Genomic DNA, 23,092 nt, shown 5'->3' on the forward strand with positions numbered 1-23,092 from the left:
TTTTGATACACACCGCCAGTGTTAATTAGTGGGGTACAGGCCTCCATTGTTTATTAGCTTGTTAGCTATATTAGCCTTATTGCTACAGTGCTGATTAGTAAAGTATATGTCTCCATTGTTTATTAGCTTGTTAGCTACATTACCCTCATAGCTACAGTGCTAATTAGTGAGACATGATTAGATTGTTAGCTACATTAGCCTCATAGCTCCAGTTCTGATTAGTCAGGTATAGGTATCTATTGTTTATTAGCTTGTTAGCTACATTAGCCTCATAGCTACAGTGCTGATTAGTGAGGTATATGCCTCCAGTGTTTATTAGTGAGGTATAGTCCTTCATTTTTTATTAGCTTGTTAGCTACATTAGCCTTATAGCTCCAGTTCTGATTAGTCAGGTATAGGCATCTATTGTTTATTAGCTTTTTAGCTACATTAGCCTCATAGCTACAGTGCTGATTAGTGAGGTATATGCCTCCAGTGTTTATTAGTGAGGTATAGTCCTTCATTTTTTATTAGCTTGTTAGCTACATTAGCCTTATAGCTCCAGTTCTGATTAGTCAGGTATAGGCATCTATTGTTTATTAGCTTTTTAGCTACATTAGCCTCATAGCTACAGTGCTGATTAGTGAGGTATATGCCTCCAGTGTTTATTAGCTTGTTAGCTACATTAGCCTTATAGCTACCGTGCTGATTAGTAAAATATAGGTCTGCATTGTTTATTAACTTGTTAGCTACATTAGCCTCATAGCTACAGTGCTGATAAGTAAGGTATACTCCTTCATTGTTTATTAGCTTGTTAGCTACATTAGCCTCATAGCTACAGTGCTGATTAGTGAGGTATATGCCTCCAGTGTTTATTAGCTTGTTAGCTACATTAGCCTTATAGCTACCGTGCTGATTAGTAAAATATAGGTCTGCATTGTTTATTAACTTGTTAGCTACATTAGCCTCATAGCTACAGTGCTGATAAGTAAGGTATACTCCTTCATTGTTTATTAGCTTGTTAGCTACATTAGCCTCATAGCTACAGTGCTGATAAGTAAGGTATACTCCTTCATTGTTTATTAGCTTGTTAGCTACATTAGCCTCATAGCTATAGAGCTGATTAGTGAGTATTCATTGTTTATTAGCTTGTTAGCTACATTAGCCTCATAGCTCCAGCGCTGATTAATTGGGTATAGGTCTCCATTGTTTATTAGCTTGTTAGCTACATTAGCCTTATAGCTCCAGTGCTGATTAGTGAGGTATAGGCCTCCATTGTTTATTAGCTACATTAGCCTCATAGCTACAGTGCTGATTAGTCAGGTATACTCCTTCATTGTTTATTAGCTTGTTAGCTACATTATCCTAATAGCCCCATAGCTGATTAGTGAGGTGTAGTCCTTCATTGTTTATTAGCTTTGTTAGCTACATAAGCCTCATAGTTCTAGTGCTGATTAATTGGGTATAGGTCTCCATTGTTTATTAGCTTGTTAGCTACATTAGCCTTATCGCTCCGTAGCTGATTAGTAAGGCATAGTCCTTCATTGTTTAATAGCTTTGTTAGCTACATTAGTCTCATAGCTACAGTGCTGATTAGTAAAGTATATGTCTTCATTCTTTATTAGCTTGTTAGCTACATTAGCCTCATAGCTAATCATGCTGTTTAGTGTGGTATAGGCAAAACATTGACACTTTGAGCACAATACTCACTTTTATTGTGATGATTTACATACTAAAGGCTGTGTGTTGAGTTTTTTGAGGATACAAGTAAATTTACACTGTTATACAAGCTGTACACTCACTACTTTACGCTGTATAAAAGTGACATATCTTCAGTATTTCCTTTAAACTCACTGTTGTGAAATACTGCAGATGTAGAGCATAAACTTCTCGGGTTTCCCTACGCTCATATCATGGGTGTAGCTTCCACACCTTATAGGTGCTTAACCTTTATCTGCACTTTAAACAGAACACTCTGCCCCACCCACACAGGTAACCACCGCATTTCACACATACCTCCCTCCTGCTCTGTACTACTACAGTACCGACAGGTGAGTCACCCTGTGAGCAAAGGTATGAACCCAGGGTTCCCCTGTACTGAGGAACCCCCCGTCCACACAACCTGAAACCTGGGCCGCAAACCCCGGGGTGACCCCAAGGTGTGACATAACGACACGTCACACTCGTTTAACACACCTCACCTGTTCTACAGAGGTGAGAACTGTGCTGATGTTTCAGATAACGAGCTTCAGAACCAAACAAAGACCTTAGTGGGTCATTGTCCTGGAACATGATCCCACTGGGGATATCCGAGATTTATACAGCGGGAAGTCCAGGACACTTTGCTCTGAGTATTTAGCCTCAACAGACTGCATCTGTGTCATTGTGACTCACTGTCTCACACACACACACACACACACACACAAATGCAGAGTCATGTCTGTTCATGTCCACCATGAAAAGAACCACATTTACACACTTATGATGAGCATATAATACTCTAATCATCAAAGGAATAGTTGCAACAATAGTTTCATCCACAAGGAAGTGTGGGATTGTATTTCTATTCAGAAGGATTATAAAGGTTAGCAAGAACAATAAATTGTATTAAATTTAGACTGATTTGTTTAATATACAGCTCTTCAAAGAGCTCTTACTCTCCTAACACCTCTAACACACTAACTACTTCTAACCTCATTTCCTTCTTCCCCTCCTTCACTCCTCTATCCCATTATTTCCCTTTGACCTCCTTTAGGCCCTGTATAAAGATGTTTTTATCTTTAACTTCTATTACTTTTGTACTTCACTATTGTAAGTCGCTTTGGACAAAAGCGTCTGCCAAATGTAATGTAATGTAATGTAATGTAATGCTTGTTAGCTTGTAATCATTTAGAGCATTTTGTTTAGCAGAAAATGAGAAATGGCTGAAATAAAACACAAAAAAGATGCAGAGCTTTCAGACCTCAAATAATGAAAAAAAAAACAAGTTCATATTCATAAAGTTTTAAGAGTTCAGAAATAATCAATATTTGGTGGAATAACCCTGGTTGGTTTTTAATCACAGTTTTTTTTTTCATGCATCTTGGCATCACGTTCACCTCCACCAGTCTTACACACTGCTTTTGGATAACTTTATGCTGCTTCATTCTTGGTGCAAAAATTCAAGCAGTTCAGTTTGGTGGTTTGATGGTTTGTGATCATCCATCTTCCTCTTGATTATATTCCAGAGGTTTTCAATTTGGTAAAATCAAAGAAACTCATCATTTTATTGCAGTAGTAAAGCAAAAAATAGTATTATACAGCTTATTATCACTTCTATCTATTAGTATCTCATTAAATCAGTCCTACACACAGTACTGTCCAACTTCTATCTAACTTCTATTTGTGAACATGATTCCATTCAAAGACTAACCTGCTTCATAAAAGCTGCGGGATTGTGAAACGTGAGATTAAACACATGCATCCGCAATCTTTGAACGTGATGTTCTGGTAATTCCGACTAGCATGTGAATGCACCACAAGTTCCCATTATTATTTTTTAGCTGTTAGCCTCATTGCTAGCTCCAATGCTACACTAAAGAAGCACCACACTTGCCTTAATAGGGGAAATATTCACTTCAAAGCATTTTTGCGGCTCTGTAGCTGCTAATTAACTGCAGTTTTGTTGAGTCATGTTGGTTAGAGTTAAAAAGCTACAGAGGAATTCGGGGGCTGGTTAGCTAAGCTAAGATAAATGAGTAGAGGACTGAAATGTATTTCTCCCAGCAGCTCTGGAGGAACAGAATTAACAGTCGGCTGCGGGAAGTATATTTTTAGGAGATTAAGGAAGAACGGTACAATTTGGTGTTGAGCTTCTTCAGTATGCAAATTCCTGCCAGAGCGAGTTTATACAGGTACCCCCCAGCACAAACAGTGGCAGCAAAACTGGCAGGAGCTAAAAAACTGTTACTCTAATTTAATTTTAAGCAAATCTAACAGATATTTTGCATTTTTAGTACATAAACGTCCTGACACTCTACAGGAAAGCATAACGATTATAGATGGTCTATAGCTTTGATACATATTAGACCATATTGACATAATCCTATCACTTTCTGCGTCTTTCCTCCTGCCTGGTTTAGACAGCAGCAGAGCTTCTGAATATATCTACACTGATGGGCGTGGTGTTCTGGAAATGAGGTGTGTTCAGGTACATTTCTGGAGTTTTATCTTGTTTATCTTGGTAACAGAAAACACAGGTGCTCCACTGACTGAATACAACCTAGACAGACGCCAACAGTCAGACGTTTATCGCTATCTCGGTAACACAGGCGCTGTGCCGAGCCGAGCGTACGCCCCCACTTATTACACACACATGAACACACAGCAGCACAAACCCAACTTTTACATCAACAATAAACGGAATAGTAAATAAAATAACATTGCTGTTCCCGTAAATGAGCTGCTGGAGCTCCTTCACAGCGTCAACCAGCAGCTCAGTTTCCTCTGCTGAGAAGAGTTTGTTGGACACGTCCAGGTAGCTGCACCGTTACAATAGCAATCCGCCAAAGTCAGAGCTCACCTGATCTACTCTTAAAGAGAATGATGAGCAAACAGATGACGCTCTGATTGGTTTATTATTTCACGTTACGCCCAAAATTAATTAAGAGAATTATTACATTACATATTACAACTTTTGCTCGTTTCGAGGTGTACTTTTCCTGTCGTTGCTATAGCACTGACACACCCTAAATCAAGCTGCACAGTGCAGAGTTGACCTTCACATGTAGCTCGATAAAATAGTGCCCTAAGACTGATGTTACGATGTTCAGACTGCTAGATCTAATCTGATTTTTTTGTCTGATTGTATCCAGATCTAGACAGCCGCGACAACATAAAATCATATGGAGGTGAATTGAAATGCATTTTGAATCAGATTGTTCTGATTCTCAGTGTGGACGCATCTGTAGACATCCAGCTCTGTTCTTTAGAAGATAACAGAAAAAAAACTGTACAGTTTGGAGCTTCTTCACTATGCAAATTCCTGTCAGAGCGAGTTGATACAGGTACCCCCCGGCAGCGGCAGCAGCAGTGTACCTGGCAGGAGCTTAAAAACTGTTACTCTAATTTAATGTTAAGCAAATCAACAGCCCCCAAAGAGATTATCTGTAAGATCTTTAAGCTCAAACTGAAGCTCATGTGCTCATATGCACACATATAACACACTAAATACACTGTACTGACAAATATTAGCAATATATAATACAGTTGCAGGAAAAGTGTGTAAAACCCTTTGGGATTACTTGGATTTCTGCATAAATTGGTCATTAAATTTGTTCTGATGTTCATCTATGTCACAACAATAGACAAACACAGTCTACTTCAACTAATACCAGCTCAACAAACACTAACACCTCATACACCACCACCATGCTAATCACTGCTGTATCTGATCCACTCACTGTACCACCAGCTCAACACTCACTAACACCTCATACACCACCACCATGCTAATCACTGCTAATCACTGCTGTATCTGATCCACTCACTGTACCACCAGCTCAACACTCACTAACACCTCATACACCACCACCATGCTAATCACTGCTAATCACTGCTGTATCTGATCCACTCACTGTACCACCAGCTCAACACTCACTAACACCTCATACACCACCACCATGCTAATCACTGCTGTATCTGATCCACTCACTGTACCACCAGCTCAACACTCACTAACACCTCATACACCACCACCATGCTAATCACTGCTGTATCTGATCCACTCACTGTACCACCAGCTCAACACACACTAACACCTCATACACCACCACCATGCTAATCACTGCTAATCACTGCTGTATCTGATCCACTCACTGTACCACCAGCTCAACACTCACTAACACCTCATACACCACCACCATGCTAATCACTGCTGTATCTGATCCACTCACTGTACCAGCTCAACACACACTAACACCTCATACACCACCACCATGCTAATCACTGCTGTATCTGATCCACTCACTGTACCAGCTCAACCACACACTAACACCTCATACACCACCACCATGCTAATCACTGCTAATCACTGCTGTATCTGATCCACTCACTGTACCACCAGCTCAACAGACACTAACACCTCATACACCACCACCATGCTAATCACTGCTAATCACTGCTGTATCTGATCCACTCACTGTACCAGCTCAACACTCACTAACACCTCATACACCACCACCATGCTAATCACTGCTAATCACTGCTGTATCTGATCCACTCACTGTACCACCAGCTCAACACTCACTAACACCTCATACACCACCACCATGCTAATCACTGCTGTATCTGATCCACTCACTGTACCACCAGCTCAACACTCACTAACACCTCATACACCACCACCATGCTAATCACTGCTAATCACTGCTGTATCTGATCCACTCACTGTACCACCAGCTCAACCACACACTAACACCTCATACACCACCACCATGCTAATCACTGCTGTATCTGATCCACTCACTGTACCAGCTCAACCACACACTAACACCTCATACACCACCACCATGCTAATCACTGCTGTATCTGATCCACTCACTGTACCAGCTCAACCACACACTAACACCTCATACACCACCACCATGCTAATCAGTGCTAATCATTGCTGTATCTGATCCACTCACTGTACCAGCTCAACACTCACTAACACCACATACACCACCACCATGCTAATCACTGCTAATCACTGCTGTATCTGATCCACTGTACCAGCTCAACACTCACTAACACCTCATACACCACCACCATGCTAATCACTGCTAATCACTGCTGTATCTGATCCACTCACTGTACCACCAGCTCAACACTCACTAACACCTCATACACCACCACCATGCTAATCACTGCAGTATCTGATCCACTCACTGTACCACCAGCTCAACACTCACTAACACCTCATACACCACCACCATGCTAATCACTGCTGTATCTGATCCACTCACTGTACCACCAGCTCAACACACACTAACACCTCATACACCACCACCATGCTAATCAGTGCTAATCACTGCAGTATCTGATCCACTCACTGTACCAGATCAACACACACTAACACCTCATACACCACCACCATGCTAATCACTGCTGTATCTGATCCACTCACTGTACCAGCTCAACCACACACTAACACCTCATACACCACCACCATGCTAATCACTGCTAATCACTGCAGTGCTGAGAATAACCCACCACCACCCAAAAACAAATAATAATAAAAAAAACATAATAATAATAATAAGAAGAAGAATGGGAGCAGAAATGAGCAAGTGGTCATAATGTTATGTTATAATTGCTATAAAAACAGACGTGTGTGTTTGGTGTTCTGGCTAAAAGAGGAAGCAGTGGGTAAACTGGTCAGTCCGCTGTTTCCCCACCGCAGAGCTGGCTGTGAGGGTGCTGCTGGCTGATGGAGATACAGGGTTTTTGTTCTTACGCTTGGTGAACTCGGTGTGCCAGGATGTCCGCTCCAGCCCGTCCGAGAAACTCCCATACGGCCCGGTTCAGATTACAGACCACAGACGCTTCCTCCTCACACCCAGCACTCAGTTCTCTGATCTGTGACATCTACAGAACAGAACATCCAAATATGGGTTTATTATCAGTTTTACATAAATTGATGTGTCATAAATGCAAGTGCAGAGCGGTTATATTCATTTAAACTGTTTTACCTGCTAAATCCCACTTAAAATTATAATTATAACAGACTCATAACTCGAGCAACAGATGGGATCATTTGTTTTAGTCATATTTACTTTATCTTTAAAGCTCTCCTTCCACTAAAATCACTAAAATCGCCAAAATTACCACTTGTTGAAATACAGCAGGTCTCTGAGTTGTTTATGATTCTGCACATGATGAAACTCTTCCTCAACCTCTTCCTCATTCTCTGCAGCAACTAGTAAAAAAAATATTCAGAAAAACAAAACGAGTCGATCAGGAAAAGCACTGTGTCTACATCAACCCGTGAATTCATGTATTCGAGTATTCATGGCCTCGCCCACCTCTGCTCGGGTCCGCCCACAGGCAGAGCTGAAGCCGGGCAGCGACGTCGTCTCGTCAGATAGGAGGAGCTAACAGCTCTAGAAACAGCATGCAGTTCATTCCTGTGTTATTTGTGCGAATAACACATCAGTGTTTATATACTTTACCCAGTAATTCAGAGCTAAGAAACAAATGGTTAGAATTAGTCTATGGAGGAAAAACACCACCAGCCAAGTACAATTGAGATAGGTAGGTGTTTAGATGTTTAGATCAGATCTGATTACACTAGTTAAAAGTAAAAATCCACCCCGGGATTTTGTTTGTTCCAACTGCCTGGGCGGCTCTGCTGCAGCTCAGCCAACAAAACCCCGGGGAGAAATTTTTACTTTCTGTACCTGGAATTTACCCACCTCTGTGTGTAACTATAGGTTTATCATAGGTGGATCCTATTACATTTCTGGAGTTTTGCTTGTTTATCTTGGTAACAGAAAACACAGGAGCTCCACTGACTGAATACAACCTAGACAGACACCAAGAGTCAGACGTTCATCGCTATCTCGGTAACACGGGCGCTGTGCCGAGCCGAGTGTACACCCCCACTTATTACACACACATGAACACACAGCAGCACAAACCCAACTTTTACATCAACAATAAACAGAATAGTAAATAAAATAACATTGCTGTTCCCGTAAATGAGCTGCTGGAGCTCCTTCACAGCGTCAACCAGCAGCTCAGTTTCCTCTGCTGAGAAGAGTTTGTTGGACACGTCCAGGTAGCTGCACCGTTACAATAGCAATCCACCAAAGTAAATGAAAATAAAGAAAATGATGAAAAAGAGACACTCTGATTGGTTTATTATTTTACGTTACACCCAAAACTAACCACACGACCAATGATTAATTAAAAGAATTAGTACATGCCTTTTAGATTGTGTTTCGAGCTGTGCAAGGTGTACTTTTCCCGTCATTACGAAAGCAAAGTTACACTGACACGCCCTGAATCAAGCTGCATGGTGCACAGTTGCTGTTGCTCCCAGTCTAAAGTAGGGTTTAATTCATTGGTTTGGCTGCTATTATTTTAGAATTGTTTTTTTATCTTCTGATTTATGCACTTATGAGTAAAAAAATCCAGTTATATTTGTTTAAGTAATGAAATGCATGCATCTGTTATTATCTATTTTATGATCATGGATTGTCTGTTATTAACTGTTATTATGCAATGCCGCTCATTTTACTCAGCTACTCTCTGTAAATATCTGCTATGGTGTAACGCCTCTGTTTCTGCAGCACAGTTACGGTTGCTGTGGGGTGTGTGTGTGTGTGTGTGTGTGTGTGTGTGTATGTATGTGTGTGTATGTGGGTTTTGCCCTGGTTGTGTCCAACACTGCCTCATTGCTGCTACTTGTGCAAACAGGTCTATTGTGCTTCCTTGGAAACACTCCACTATTAGGACAGTGTTACAGTCAGGAACCACAACACACACGCACACACGCACACACACACACTGTGGAGTTTCCCACGCCAGCAACCACATTATTTACATTAAATACTGTATGAGTTATTTGGGTAAATATGTGCGTCATACAACATTCTGCTTTTGCTGAATCCTCTTTAACACCTACATTTTTAACACCTACTTTGAATTCTAGTCAAATCAGCACATCATGCATTACTGCTTATATATACAAACAAATTTGCCTTTGCGTCAACATATTCCCCATTTTAGTGCAGATTTAGCACATCAAATCATTTACAACGTTATTTTTCCTAATGCAACTTTTAATGCAAATATTTTAGTGTGCTTTTACGACATTACAACTAAACTAGAACTTAAGAATTCCACAGTGCAAACATAAAATAAATAAATAACTAAACTATAAAAATAACTAAAGAGTTTAAAAACCTTACACTTAAAATTACATTCTTTTCTCAGATGTATAAACTATTTTTAAAGCATAAGGGCCATTTCTCTGAATGGGTGCCATTTACTTGTTGTAACTCTTCCAAATTAAACTTATTTTTAAATCTTTTAATCTGAAGGATTGTAATAATTATATTTAATTGTAAAGCTTATAGTTAGAGAGTGAGAGTGGGGACAGGTAACAAATGCTATTTTTTCAGTGTTATAAGTAGTTCTAAGTATGTTTTTAATTACATATCTTACTTTTGCAATTAGGTCAATATGCGAGACACTATGCTTAATAATGAAAATTATTTTAAAGTTATTTTGTGTGCACATTAATACATGTAATTTCCTGGGGACAGAAATGGCACAGATTTAGTAGAATATGCCATAATCACACGTACCAGCTTTGGTACTTATTTTATAACTCTGTCCTAATTTAACCAGCTTTTAGTGCTTTAAAACAGTTTACGCCTAAAGAACTGACATGGGTTAGTACAGCTACTGCATTTCTGTTTATTTTTGTATAATAGAGATAATGTAATCATATGCACCAGCTTTTCTACTTATTTTAATACATCTGCCATAATATTACCAGCTTTTACTTAACTTTCAGAACCTTTTGAAACTTTCTACACCTAATAACTGACAACTATCTGTGAATACCTGCCTTTTTATCCAGAACTGTGAGCGTAAACGATATCCTATTTAAGGCCCAGTGTCAACAACAGCTAATGCATTTCTGATAAATTTACATATCTATCATAATACATCAGCTTTTAGTGCACATTTAGAGCCTTAAACCTATTCTAGGCCCCAAAGGGTGTATTATTAGTGCATCCATCTCTTTTACCCTAAGTGTATACAACAGCTTAATGCACTTTTACAATTAGCGCACATTTAGAGCAATACAAACTGCACTTTCAGTGCCTACAAACAACTTTTACCAAGTGTAAACAATATCCAATGCATTTTTTATGAATGTATCTCAAAGCAACAAACTTTTTTTTGTGTTTTTTTAGAGCACCAAAATATTCTAGGCCTGTAAGCTCTACTATTATTGCCATTTTAGAACATTAAATACTGCATGATTAATGCACACAGACCTCTATTTTTATTATTTTATATATCAGTTGTAATGCAACAGGTTTTAAATGCACTTTTAGAGTATTAAAAACTGTATTTTTAGTGTGTAATGTATCTCAATGCAACAGGCTTTTGGGCATTTTTAGAGTATCAAAACAATGTATGCATTACAAACTATACTTTTAGAGTATGCATACTTCTTTTACTAAATGTTAACAAGAGCGAATGCATTTATCAACAAGCTTTCAGGTGCACTTTTTTCACTAGAACATTAGAACATCTCTCTTCTCAAATGCAAACAATAGCTAATGCTTTTATGATTGTTTTGTGTATTTGTTATAATGCAACAAGCTTTTAGTGCACTTTTACAGCATTAAAAACGTTTTAGAACATTTAGAACATCTCTGTCCAAATGGAAACAGTAGCTAATGCATTTCTGACTATATTAAATGCACTTTTACAGCACTAAGACCAGTTTAGAGCATTAAAAACTGTACTTTTAGTGGTACAGTCGGGTTGTCCCGGGTGTAAACAGTGGAGCAGCAGGTCCTGTGGGTCTGGGGTGGATTTTGCAGGATTCCCAGCTGTGATAAAAATGCATCCTGCTGATAAAGTGCAGAAATTTCCCCCAAACTCCTGGATAAACTCCCGCTGCAGCTCAGACGTCAATCAGGCCTGGAAATCCCCCACCCTGAGCTAAACCACGCCCACAAAATATACAAACCCCACCCAGATCCTCCCAAACCACGCCCACACCCCCCTCCACTTTAACACTGTGTTCTGAGGGCTGCGCTGTAGTGCGCATACAGCTAGCTATTCTACTCTAAACCCCGCAGTAACAGTATGGATCTGTACCGAGCCTCCAGAACCGGCCCGATGGATTTTAACACCGAGAATCGCGGCCCAAAGGCCGGGAAAACCGCGTCCAGCAACGACGACCGCCTGGACAGTGGATTAGACTCGCTTAAGGAGGAGGAATACATCGAGGTCGCGGCGGATCTCGGGCGGCTGCGCGTTCAGTGCGCCCCTCAGAGCTCCGCGGAGCCGCAGCAGGACGGCGCGGAGTGGAAGAGAGAGGTGACCGAGGATGGCGACACGTAAGCGGCTTAGGCTTTATGAAGGGGTCGGTGGGGCTGGGTGGGGGTTCTGCGGTTATGGAGGTCGCTAAACTCACAAAAAGGAGACTAAAAAACATTAGAAACGTACATACAACAAAACTAAGTCGGAATATAACTGTAATTACCTGTATATTCGGATTTTTAGAACTTTTTAAAGACCCTGTTGCTGTTTACTGTGGAGTAGTTTGAAGTGACAAAATGGAGAACGGGACTTTTATTTTGCTTTTTCTCGAAGTCGGACGAAACTTAAACTTAAAACACTTTAAAAATACTCATCATTGTTAGTATTATTTATTTTTTATTATTATTTTATGTTGTAATGGTGTACAGTATGTAGTTAATGCATTTCTACTTAAATACAAATAAAAAAGTAATATTTCCTGAAAACACTTTTTTATTTTTGTTTTAATACGTTTAATATACACATATTTTAAATAAATAGAAAAATACTTATTTTACTCAGACATTAAATATAAAGTATTCACTTCTGCACGAAATTTTGTTTAGTTATGTTACAGAAAAGATAATACAAAAAACATTATTAGAATTTGTGAAAATGCAATGCAGTCAGAATAATGCCAGATAGTTGTACTTTTAGTTCATATGAATTATAACGATTTTATTTTGTGTGGCTCTAGATAAATAAAGTCACTTTACATTAAAAACAAAAATGCATATTTTATATTAAAACATACATCAGCTTTAGGACTTAATCAATGATTTTAGAAGAGGATAAAGAAAAGAAACAACAGTACATACATTAAAACATGTTGCAGAATTTGGTGCATCTTTACTCTTATTTTCTTATTAGCTTTGTAAAAGTTAGTGTTAATTACTTTACTGTACTATTATATTATCAGTATTCAAATTAGTTTTGATTACTCTGTAATAGTTCAATGTTGTGTAACAGCAGTGTGTTTATTTGTGAAGATAAAGGACTTTTATTATGCACAAAAAAACGTTTAAAAACTCATAAAAGTGAAGCCTTTTGCATAATCTGCACACATGCAAAACAAACCCCAACAATGCAGAAAAATTGCCTCAGGCACCTGGATGCAGGTGCTGCACCTTTTTTAAGTGCTGCAAAAACCTCGGATTGCACAACTCATTCTTTTATGGTGTTGCATACCACACACACACACACACACACACACACACACACAGTGAGGCAGAGGTCCCAGTGTAAACAGGCCTGCATGCAGCGCTGCGGAAAGTCCCGGGCTTACTGCCAGGAATCCAGTGCAGCGCATGCGCAGTGTGTGAAGTACAAAAATGTGTGTGCGTGTCTGTATGCGTGCTTGTTTTGGTACCTTTCTGAGGACCAGATATTCTCACAAGCTCGTTTTTTACTAAATTTTACTAAAATACTTTAAATAGAAAATCTTAAATAGTAAAAGCCTTTTATATTTAGGTGTATTATATTAATTAGCTACGTCTGTTGTTGGTGTTGTCATTATTATGTGAATGTGCTGTCCTCACAAGGATAGCAAATCCAACGCGTGTGTGTGCGTGCATGTTTTAGTACCTTTGTAAGGGCCTGATATTCTCACAAGCTCACTTTTTTTTTTTTTTTTTTTTTTTTTTTAATTGCTATTTTAGTTAGAAAATCTAAAATGGTGAAATGCTGAGGTCACTGAGGTTAAGGTTAGCTTTAGGTTTAACTTTAGGATTAGGTGTAGTATAAATGTAGTACTTCTGTTATTATTATTATTTTTATTATTATTATTAGCATTATTATGAAGCATATTAGTATTGTTAGCGTTGTCAGTATTTATTTATTTATTTATTTATTTTTCAAAAATTGTTACTTTTAATTAGAAGATCTTAAATATTAAAATGCTTTACTTGGGGTCACTTATGTAAAGGTTCATTTTTAGTTGTAGTACAAATTAACTACTTCTGTTGTTGTTATTTGTATTATTATATGAATGTGCCGTCCTCACAAAGATTGCAAAACCAACGTGTGTGTGTTTATGTTTCTTATCAAGCTTTTCTCATCTTCTCATCTTCAGGTATTTACACCTTGCCGTCATCCACGAAGCCCCAGATATGGCCATAAAGATGATCGACATGTCAATCAACGACCCGTTCCTCAACCAGCAGAACTACCAGAGACAGGTACCATCAGCATCCCTGATCATCTCTGATAACTTCTAAAATTTAATTTAGATTTAAAGCTTAACTGCACTGCAATTAAGTCTCAAACTAGGTTTAATCCAAATTTGTATACATACAGAAACATTTTACTATAAGAGTACATCATCTAACAGTGCTTATAACATAAGTAACATTATTAATAGGCACTAGTTAAGACAAGTTTAATGCTTAAGAATGAGGTAAGATTTGTAATAATTAGTAATAAATTGAGATATTCTGTTGTAAGTACTGTTCATTAATGTACACTTATTGTATTTTCATTCATTTTGGTTTAGTTTTAATTTAATACAATATTTAAACACAAATGTTGTCCTTTATATTGCATGCAAATTTCATAATGAATGGACCAATAGAAAAGTATGCTGGACAATTATGAGTTTTATTGGATTTATTTTTGCAAAGCTGCACAAAAAGCTTAAAACTTAAAAAATAAAGTTAGATTGTTTACTAGCTTAAAGGTTGAGAAATTTAGTGTTTATGTGAAGATAATTTGAATTTTGATTGATGATTTGGTTTTGGAAGCTTTAAAAAATTAAATAAAAAGGAAATGCAATCAAATAGGCCTTTTATTATTAAAGTTATTAAAACATTTGTTGGTTTATTTGTTTAGATGATGGACTTTTAATTTGGAAACAAGTAGTTTTACGTTATAAAAAGCTCTATTAAAGCTGTATATATAAAAAGTGCATGCTCATTCAACATTATTAACTAATCTTTCCATCATTTTCCTTCTAAATCCAGACGGCGCTGCACCTGGCCGTGGTCACAGTGCAGCCTCAGGTGGTGGATCGTTTGCTGAGGGCCGGCTCTGACCCGACGCTGGTGGATAACAGTGGGAACACGCCGCTCCACATCGCCTGCCGCATCGGTTCCCTCGCCTGCTTCAGCCTCCTGACCCAGAACTGCCCCGACCAGCTCCAGACCATCCTCCAGATGCCCAACTACAACGGTACGCACCTATCGCTTACATTTAATATTAGTAAAAAGCAAGAAAATAGGATTTTTACTTTGTATACTATAATTTTAATAGATTTATTTGTAAATATGAGGGACTTTTATTATGTAGATAAAGCTTACAACATCGATAAAATAGATCTTAGGTTGCTTGAATGCAAACTCAAGCCATATTGCAACTTTTTAATGTTTTTGTAATGATTTTAATAGGCTTATTTGTGAAGATAAAGGACTTTTATTATGCATGCGAAGCTTAAAACATTTTAGTAAAGCCTGTTTTCCTCAGAAATGTTTTAAGCATTTTTAAGGTGGAGTGGGCATTTTAATGATAAGCCACATTGCACAGATTTGTTTTAGTTCTTTTTTTTTTTAATAGTAAGAACCATGCACAAAACAAAAGTAGACTTTTATTACGTTGAATACTTTTATAGTCTTTGTTTTGCGAAGCTGGTGGATTTTTTTCATGCACATAAAGTGCTGTTGAAAGTTTGGATTTGCCTGTCTTACCAGCATAAATGCAAACTCAAACCACATTAGTGTTTTTTGTAATAATTTTAATAGGTTTATTTGTGAAGATAAGGAACTTTATTATGCACATAAAGCTTAAAACATTTTTGGTAAAGACTGTTTTCCATGAATGCAACCAAAAAGCAGAGAACAGGCATCTTAATCTTAAGGCACATTGCACAGATTTTAGTTTTTGTTTAGTAGTTTAGTAATAGTAAGAACAGTGTATGAAAAGTCGACTTTTATTGTTTTAAATACTTTTATAGTCTTTTTTTATATATGTATGCAAAGCCGGAGGACCTTTTTTCATGCACATACAGGATTTGTCTGTCTTACCAGCATAAATGCAAGGCTGAAGCTCATTATATTGGCTTGGTTGTTTCCTCTTTAGGTCAGAAATGTCTGCACCTGGTCGCCATGCATGGTTATCTCTCACTGTTGGAGAACCTCATCTCTCTTGGAGCAGATATTAACGCACAGGTAGGTCCAAATATATGTTAAATATGTATTATAATATCTAATTATAATGATATTTAGTTATAAACCACTTTTTTAACACCCTTTAGTACAAGTACAAAAGTACAAAAAAGCAAATGTAGAATTATCGCTCCTTTTCTCACGCTGTTTTTAACGTTTGTCTGGATCAGGAGCAGTGTAACGGCCGGACGGCGCTCCACCTCGCTGTGGATCTCCAGAACCGTGACCTGGTGAAGCTCCTGATCAGTAAAGGCGCCGACGTGAACAGCCAGACGTACGGAGGTCACACGGCGTATCACCTGACCTACGGCCGAGACGACGAGGAGATTAAGAAGATGCTTTTCGACCTGACGGCGGGAGACCTGCGGGATCTCTCCGACACCGAGTCCGAGGACAGTGAAGACGACTATGGTGATGATGAAGAGCTGGAGTCGGAAGATGATGATGATGATGATGAGGTACGTTTTCAGTTATTATATAAAATAAAGTCACTCACTAGTCCACTGCTCACTAATTAGGTAGAGTTTTAGCACTAATTGATGCTAATTAATGCTAATTAGCTTAAGGATATTCTATTTTATATTTCTAATTAATCATTCAGTTGGTTACCTGGAACAGGTGTGCTGGATTTGGGGTGAAAGTGAATTTTATGCACTTTTATAGCAAGCAATTACAATATTTAATATCTAATAGACTATTTAATTTATTCAGTGGTATTTTTAAAGGTTTTAATTTTAGTTTCTAATATAAATATATACAGACAATATTTCTCCCAAATTCCAAATAAAAATATTCTCATTTAGAGCATTTATTTACAGAAAATGAGAAATGACTGAAATAAAAAAAAAAGATGCAGAGCTTTCAGACCTCAAATAATGCAAAGAAAACAAGTTCATATTCATAAAGTTTTAAGAGTTCAGAAATAATCAATATTTGGTGGAATAACCCTGGTTTTTAATCACAGTTTTTTTCATGCATCTTTGCATCATGTTCTCCTCCACCAGTCTTACACACTGCTTTTGGATAACTTTATGCTGCTTTACTCCTGGTGCAAAAAATCAAGCAGTTCAGTTTGGTGGTTTGATGGCTTGTGATAATCCATCTTCCTCTTGATCTCTTATTTTTTCCAGAGCTGTAAATAGTATACGTTTGCATGTTTGATGCACATTGTTTCCAGAGCTTCCTGGTCTCTTATTTAATCCTCTGCTTGTCTCTGTTTCTCTCTCCTGCAGCCGTATGATGATATTCGAGTGATGGGACAGAAGTAGGGATGAGTTTGGTGCAGTTTTTCGGAGTGATCCGGAGTAAAGAAGAAGAACAAGAAGAAGAAGGAAAAAAAAAAGAAGACGAGCAGAAGAATGAAACGGCCGAAGCGGCGTCCAGATCTGACCGGCAGCACCGCGGGTGCAGGAGGTCAGGGGACGGCTACACGAGCCACGAGAAACTGACGAAGAAGAAGAAGAGCAGGATGAGATCGTGAATTCTGTGAGAATGACTGAGGAGGAACGCTGTCCGGAAAGACGCCGACAGACAGATGAACAGAGAGACGGATAGGTAGATAGATAGGTAGATGGATAGAGGGACTGTCGGCTCTTTATGATGGACTGTTGTATAATAAAAATGTTCCAGTGGAAGATCCTGCAGTACTGATACTAAAGAGTACGGTGTATAATAATGTAAAATAAACACAGATCTATTTTTATAAAGACAAATGTACGTGTTTGTATTTATATATAAATAAGTATATATATATATAAAGTGTATATAAATAGATGTTTGTGTGTGTGTGTGTGTGTGTGATGTACAGACGAATGTCGAAATTGTACAATTGTAAATTTTTCCTTTTTTTTCTTGTGGAAAATCCCAGAATGCTCTGGTAAATTAAAGCCCTGAAACTGCAAAGTACATCTTGTTCCTCTTTGAGTGTTTGTGTGGGGAGGGAGGGGGAGGGCGGAGCCAGGCTTTGTGTGTGTGTGTGTGTGTGTGTGTGTGTGTGTGTAATAGAAGAGCTTGTACTCCATCAGCTGAGCACAGTGGAATTTCCTGTTGGGGGAGGAGCTGAAAATTCCCCGCTCGACTCACAGCTTCCCGAATTCCAGCCGCCAGAGGCTTCGTGGAACCGGTTAAACGCTGTTCTTCGAATCGGAACGTGATGAATTATTAGTAATTATTACTCAGCTGTTCACTAGAACACTGTTCTCACGTTCTTCCCTCAGTTTACATTCAGAGAGTTCACCAGAACATCACTATTACGCTGTAATTACACAGGAATTACACAGGAAACACTCCAGCACTGGGGTTATTAATGTTATTATTACTATTATTATGTTGTAATAGTCTTAAAGGTCTATTACAACATAATAATAATAATAATAGCATTAATAACCCCAGTGCTGGAGTGTTTCCTGTTTTTCTGTCATGCGTTCATGAGAGTTTTTGGTCGAGTTTTAAAGTATCTTTTGCATTTCTGTCTAAAAATGATACCTGATGGTTTATCATTAACCTTTTTAAAACATTATCATATACAAGTATACTAGAGCATTTCTCCCTCAAATACCACGTAACATTAACTTAAACTATTTCACCAAAATTGACAAAATACGTAAGACTATAGCCTTACCTTCAGGAGCATTTTTTTGTTTTTGTTGCAAAAATAAATTATTTTACTTTGGAAATGTGCCCTGATGATGTATCATCCTCTAATGAATGCATTTTCTACTTGAAAAGTAAAAAAAAAAACATTAGTTCTGGATATAAACTATTCTTTCTAAAAATAATGCTAAATTTCTTTTTACCAAAATTGACAAAATACTCAAGACTATAGCCTTACCTTCAGGAGCATTTTTGAAGTATCTTTATTTATTGGAAAATTCACTTACTTCACTTTGAAAATGTTCCTTGATAACGTATCGTCCTCTATCTAACGCGTTTTCTACTTATAAACTGATTTTTGTTGGTGTTAAAAAACATCACTGGTTAAAAATAAATTTAAAAAAATTATTTGTTTTAAATAATGCTAAAATGTCTGTAAAATTAGGTAAAAACATCTTAGGAGAGTTTACTAAGTCATTTCTCACCCAAAAAACACGTTGTTCACCAAAATTGACAAAATACATAAGACTATAGCCTTTCCTTCATGAGCATTTTTGATCCATTTTTGAAGTATCTTTATTGGAAAAATCACTTACTTCACTTTGAAAATTCCCTCTGATGTAGCTAATAAATTGTTTTTACCTAAAATCAATAGTTCTGTTTAATAAAAAGATCTTCTAAAACAATGCTAAAATGTCACGAAAGTAGGTAAAAACATCCTAGCAGACCAAATACAAGGAAATATCACCTTACATTTTGTCACCAAGATTTACAACAAAACGTAAGGCTGTATCTTTATTTATTGGAAAATTCACTTACTTCACTTTAAAAATATACCCTGATGATGTATCATCCTCTAACGCATTTTCTTCTTAAAAACTGACTTTTATTGCTGTTGAAAAAACAGTTCTGGATCTAAAATATTTTTCTAAAAATAATGCTAGAGTTTATTACAGCATTGTTCATCCAAAATACCACATAAAGATTACCTTGAAATTTTTCACACAAAAATTGACAAAATACGTAAGACTATATAGTCTTACCTTCATGAGCATTTTTGGTCCATTTTTAAAGTATCTTTATTTATTGGAAAAATCACTTATTTCACTTTTAAAATATACCTTAATGATTTATCGTCCTCTATCGAACGCATTTTCTACTTAAAAAGTTGAAAAAAAAAACAACAAAAAAAAAACATTAGTTCTGGATATAAATGTTTTTTTTCTAAAAAATAAAAAAATGCTAAAATGTCTGTAAAATGAGATAAAAAACATCTTAGGAGAGTTTACTAAGTCATTTCTCACCCAAAAACCACGTACAATTACCTTGCAATTTTTCACAAAAATTTACAAAATTCATAAGACTATAGTCTTACTTTCATGAGCATTTTTGGTCCATTTCTGAAGTATCTTTATTGTTTGAGGAAATAATATTTTCTGTGTAAGAATATCCCTGATGATGGATTATCCTCTATCTAATGTATTTTCTTCTTAAAAACTTAAAAACTTTTATTGGTGTTGAAAAAACATCACTATTTCTTATTAGAAATGTATCTTAGGAGAGTTTACTAGAGCATTGTTCACCCAAATACAAAAAAAAAAAAATCACTTTACATTGTTTCACCAAAACTGACAAAATACGTAAGACTATAGCCTTATGCTTATGTGCATTTTGGTCCATTTCTGAAGTATATTTATTTTTCTGAGAAATTACTTTTTCTGTTTAAAAATGTTTCCAGATAACGTATCGTCCTCTAACGCATTTTCTACTTAAAAACTGACTTTTATTGGTGTTGAAAAAACAGTTCTAGTTATAAAATTCTTTCTAAAAAATAATGCTATAAAATAAAATGTCTGTAAAATCATGTAATAACATCTTAGGAGAGTTTACTAGAGCCTTTATCACCTAAACCCAATGCTAAATTACCTCACAAATTTTTTTACAAAATAAGTAAGACAGAGAAACTAAAAACGAGAAAACAAAGTTTCATGTTGCTGCTACTTCCCAACTCTTCTTTTATATTATGTGTATTTATCTTGGTCTCTTTTTCATTCATATTATATTTTATTTTAATCTTATTCTTATTTTATGTCATTTTAGCTACATAAGAATAGCTCTTCGGGGAAACTAAATCTAGTTCTAAATCTTTAGACCAGCAGTGTGTATACAACTATTTATAGGTTTATATTTGAGTAAAATGAACTTTGTTGTTTTATTCTATAAACTACAGACAACATTTCTCCCAAATTACAAATAAAAATATTCTCATTTAGAGCATTTATTTACAGAAAATGAGAAATGACTGAAATAACAAAAAAAAATGCTGCAGAGCTTTCAGACCTCAAATAATACAAAGAAAACGTAAAAAAAGTTTTAAGAGTTCAGAAATAATCAATATTTGGTGGAATAATCCTGGTTGGTTTTTAATCTCAGTTTTTTTCATGCATCTTGGCATCATGTTCTCCTCCTCCACCAGTCTTACACACTGCTTTTGGATAACTTTATGCTGCTTTACTCCTGGTGCAAAAATTCAAGCAGTTCAGTTTGGTGGTTTGATGGTTTGTGATCATCCATCTTCCTCTTGATTATATTCCAGAGGTTTTCAATTTGGTAAAATCAAAGAAACTCATCATTTTTAAGTGCTCTATTATTTTTTTTCCAGAGCTGTATATATGTGTATATATGTGTGTATATGTGTGTGTAAGTGTGAGACTCCGCCCACGGGTCTGCTGCTGTTACAGTAAGTTCAGACTGAGCGTGTGCAGTGTGGTTTAGCTGATTTGAATATAAAGTTGGGCTGAATGGACGGGGCAGCACCTCGGGCCGGGCTTTATCGTCACTGTGCCGGCACCCAGCACCCGGCACCGCCTCGAAAACACCAGCCACTCTCATGCAAATCAGCCAGTCATACCACCCCTCTGTACATAATCTCACACAGACCTGATTAAACCTGAACCATGCCGGACCCGGCAGCCGGAAAATCCGGTTTATATCGGGGAACAGGACCTTACTGAACTATCTGACTGTATGCAAATCACTGTCTACCAGGGGGACGAGCGAGTAAATGTAGGACACAGATCATTTACATTCAGAGAGAGAGGGAACTAGGGCTGCACGATATACCGTTTAAGCATCATCATCACAATTTTTGCATGCACAACAGTCACATCACAGGACGTGTGATGCCACTTAAGGCAATCAAATCAATTAAACACGTTATGTTGCAGTGTTCTGATTCTTGACACAAGAAGTAGATACACAGCGCTGTCTCTGTGTCTGTGTGAGTGACAGGCTGCTGCTGCCTGAGAAGCACAAGAGAGGGGGAGGGCGAGCCCGAGGGGGAGGGGCAGGAGTAAACACGAGGTAACCACATTCAGGTCCTCCATCATCCACATGGTTGGACACGTGCTCTTAAACATAATCACGTGTGGAAAGCTGTGCTCCTCAGTCCAGCACAGTTTAGCAGTGCAGATATTTCCAGTTACAGCTGAATTCACACTTTTAATCCCAGAAAAACGTATTCTTAATCTTATTTACCTTTTAAAAAGTCATTTAAATGCTGATTAAAGGGCAGATTACTGTTGTTTTGCTGTTTTTCTCGGGTTTTGAGAGCTCTGCACTGACGCAGCTTTTGATTGGTCCGGACACAGCGAACTGGTTGAGTGAGCTACCATGTGGGAGACTGAGGTTCAATCCCTGGCCTGTGTGACTGAATGCTGTAATTAATTACATTTTCTTGCCGTTTTAGGCTAAATGCAAAAATAGAAAATTTGATGTAATAGTTTAGTGTACAAGAAATAGTTTTTTTTTTTTTTTTTAAAGCTATTTTTGCAATTTTAGTTTTTTTCATCTCTGCCCCTTCAATCGCAATTTCAGGAAAAATGAATAATAATTTAAAAAAATATTTTCTTAATTTTCTGATTTTTCAATTTTTGCATTTTTCAAGTTGGATTATACCATCAGATTTGTGTAACAAGATCCAAAAATGGACAAATCTGAAAAAATCGACAGAAGATTCAACTTTATGCGTCTCTCCCACTAACCGTTATAAACACTGTTGGGAAAAGTTCAGCTGCGCTACCATGGAGAACAAAACTTTTTTTTTTTTTTTTTAATTCAGACAATTTCCCCCCCCCCCCAGCATTTCATTTGTTACTCAGTAATGGAGAGTTTTACAATGTAGCGAAGTAAATTACTTGTGTCAAAATGAACTTGACTAAAAGTAAAATGACCTAATTTAAAAACTACTTAAAAATTACAAATTACTTACAAAATCTACTCAATTACAGTAACGT

General features: G+C 37.2%; 1 protein-coding gene and 2 long non-coding RNA genes across 4 annotated transcripts; 1 reads left to right on the plus strand and 2 right to left on the minus strand.

Moving 5' to 3' along the window:
- Positions 1 to 2,836: 2,836 nt before the first annotated feature.
- On the minus strand, positions 2,837 to 7,221 carry LOC125781084 (uncharacterized). Of its 2 annotated transcripts, none has more exons than XR_007424180.1 (3): positions 6,671 to 7,221; positions 6,185 to 6,348; positions 2,837 to 5,938 (listed from the first exon to the last, which is right to left on the minus strand). It is a non-coding gene; the product is annotated as an uncharacterized LOC125781084 (long non-coding RNA). The 2 variants fall into 2 exon arrangements; XR_007424179.1 differs by having other exon boundaries at positions 2,837 to 5,689; positions 5,768 to 6,348.
- Positions 7,222 to 7,296: 75 nt separating this feature from the next.
- On the minus strand, positions 7,297 to 12,315 carry LOC125781085 (uncharacterized). The gene is made up of 4 exons (XR_007424181.1): positions 12,236 to 12,315; positions 8,022 to 8,123; positions 7,825 to 7,915; positions 7,297 to 7,584 (listed from the first exon to the last, which is right to left on the minus strand). It is a non-coding gene; the product is annotated as an uncharacterized LOC125781085 (long non-coding RNA).
- nfkbiab (nuclear factor of kappa light polypeptide gene enhancer in B-cells inhibitor, alpha b) lies at positions 11,785 to 18,110 on the plus strand. The gene is made up of 6 exons (XM_022664759.2): positions 11,785 to 12,089; positions 14,123 to 14,228; positions 15,009 to 15,216; positions 16,120 to 16,208; positions 16,376 to 16,663; positions 17,438 to 18,110. Exons 1-6 carry the CDS (start codon positions 11,836 to 11,838, stop codon positions 17,471 to 17,473), a joined length of 981 nt encoding a protein of 326 aa, XP_022520480.1. The 5' UTR covers positions 11,785 to 11,835; the 3' UTR covers positions 17,474 to 18,110.
- The last annotated feature ends 4,982 nt before the right edge of the window (positions 18,111 to 23,092 follow it).

Source organism: Astyanax mexicanus, chromosome 14 (genome assembly GCF_023375975.1).
Source record: "Astyanax mexicanus isolate ESR-SI-001 chromosome 14, AstMex3_surface, whole genome shotgun sequence".
Lineage (NCBI taxonomy): Eukaryota > Metazoa > Chordata > Actinopteri > Characiformes > Acestrorhamphidae > Astyanax > Astyanax mexicanus.

Coding starts and splice junctions, on each gene's coding strand:
- nfkbiab (XM_022664759.2), top strand. CDS start 11,836: ATGGATCTGTACCGAGCCTCCAGAACCGGCCCGATGGATTTTAACACC. Junction 16,209..16,375: donor GAGCAGATATTAACGCACAG/GTAGGTCCAAAT, acceptor TGTCTGGATCAG/GAGCAGTGTAACGGCCGGAC. Junction 16,664..17,437: donor ATGATGATGATGATGATGAG/GTACGTTTTCAG, acceptor TCTCTCCTGCAG/CCGTATGATGATATTCGAGT.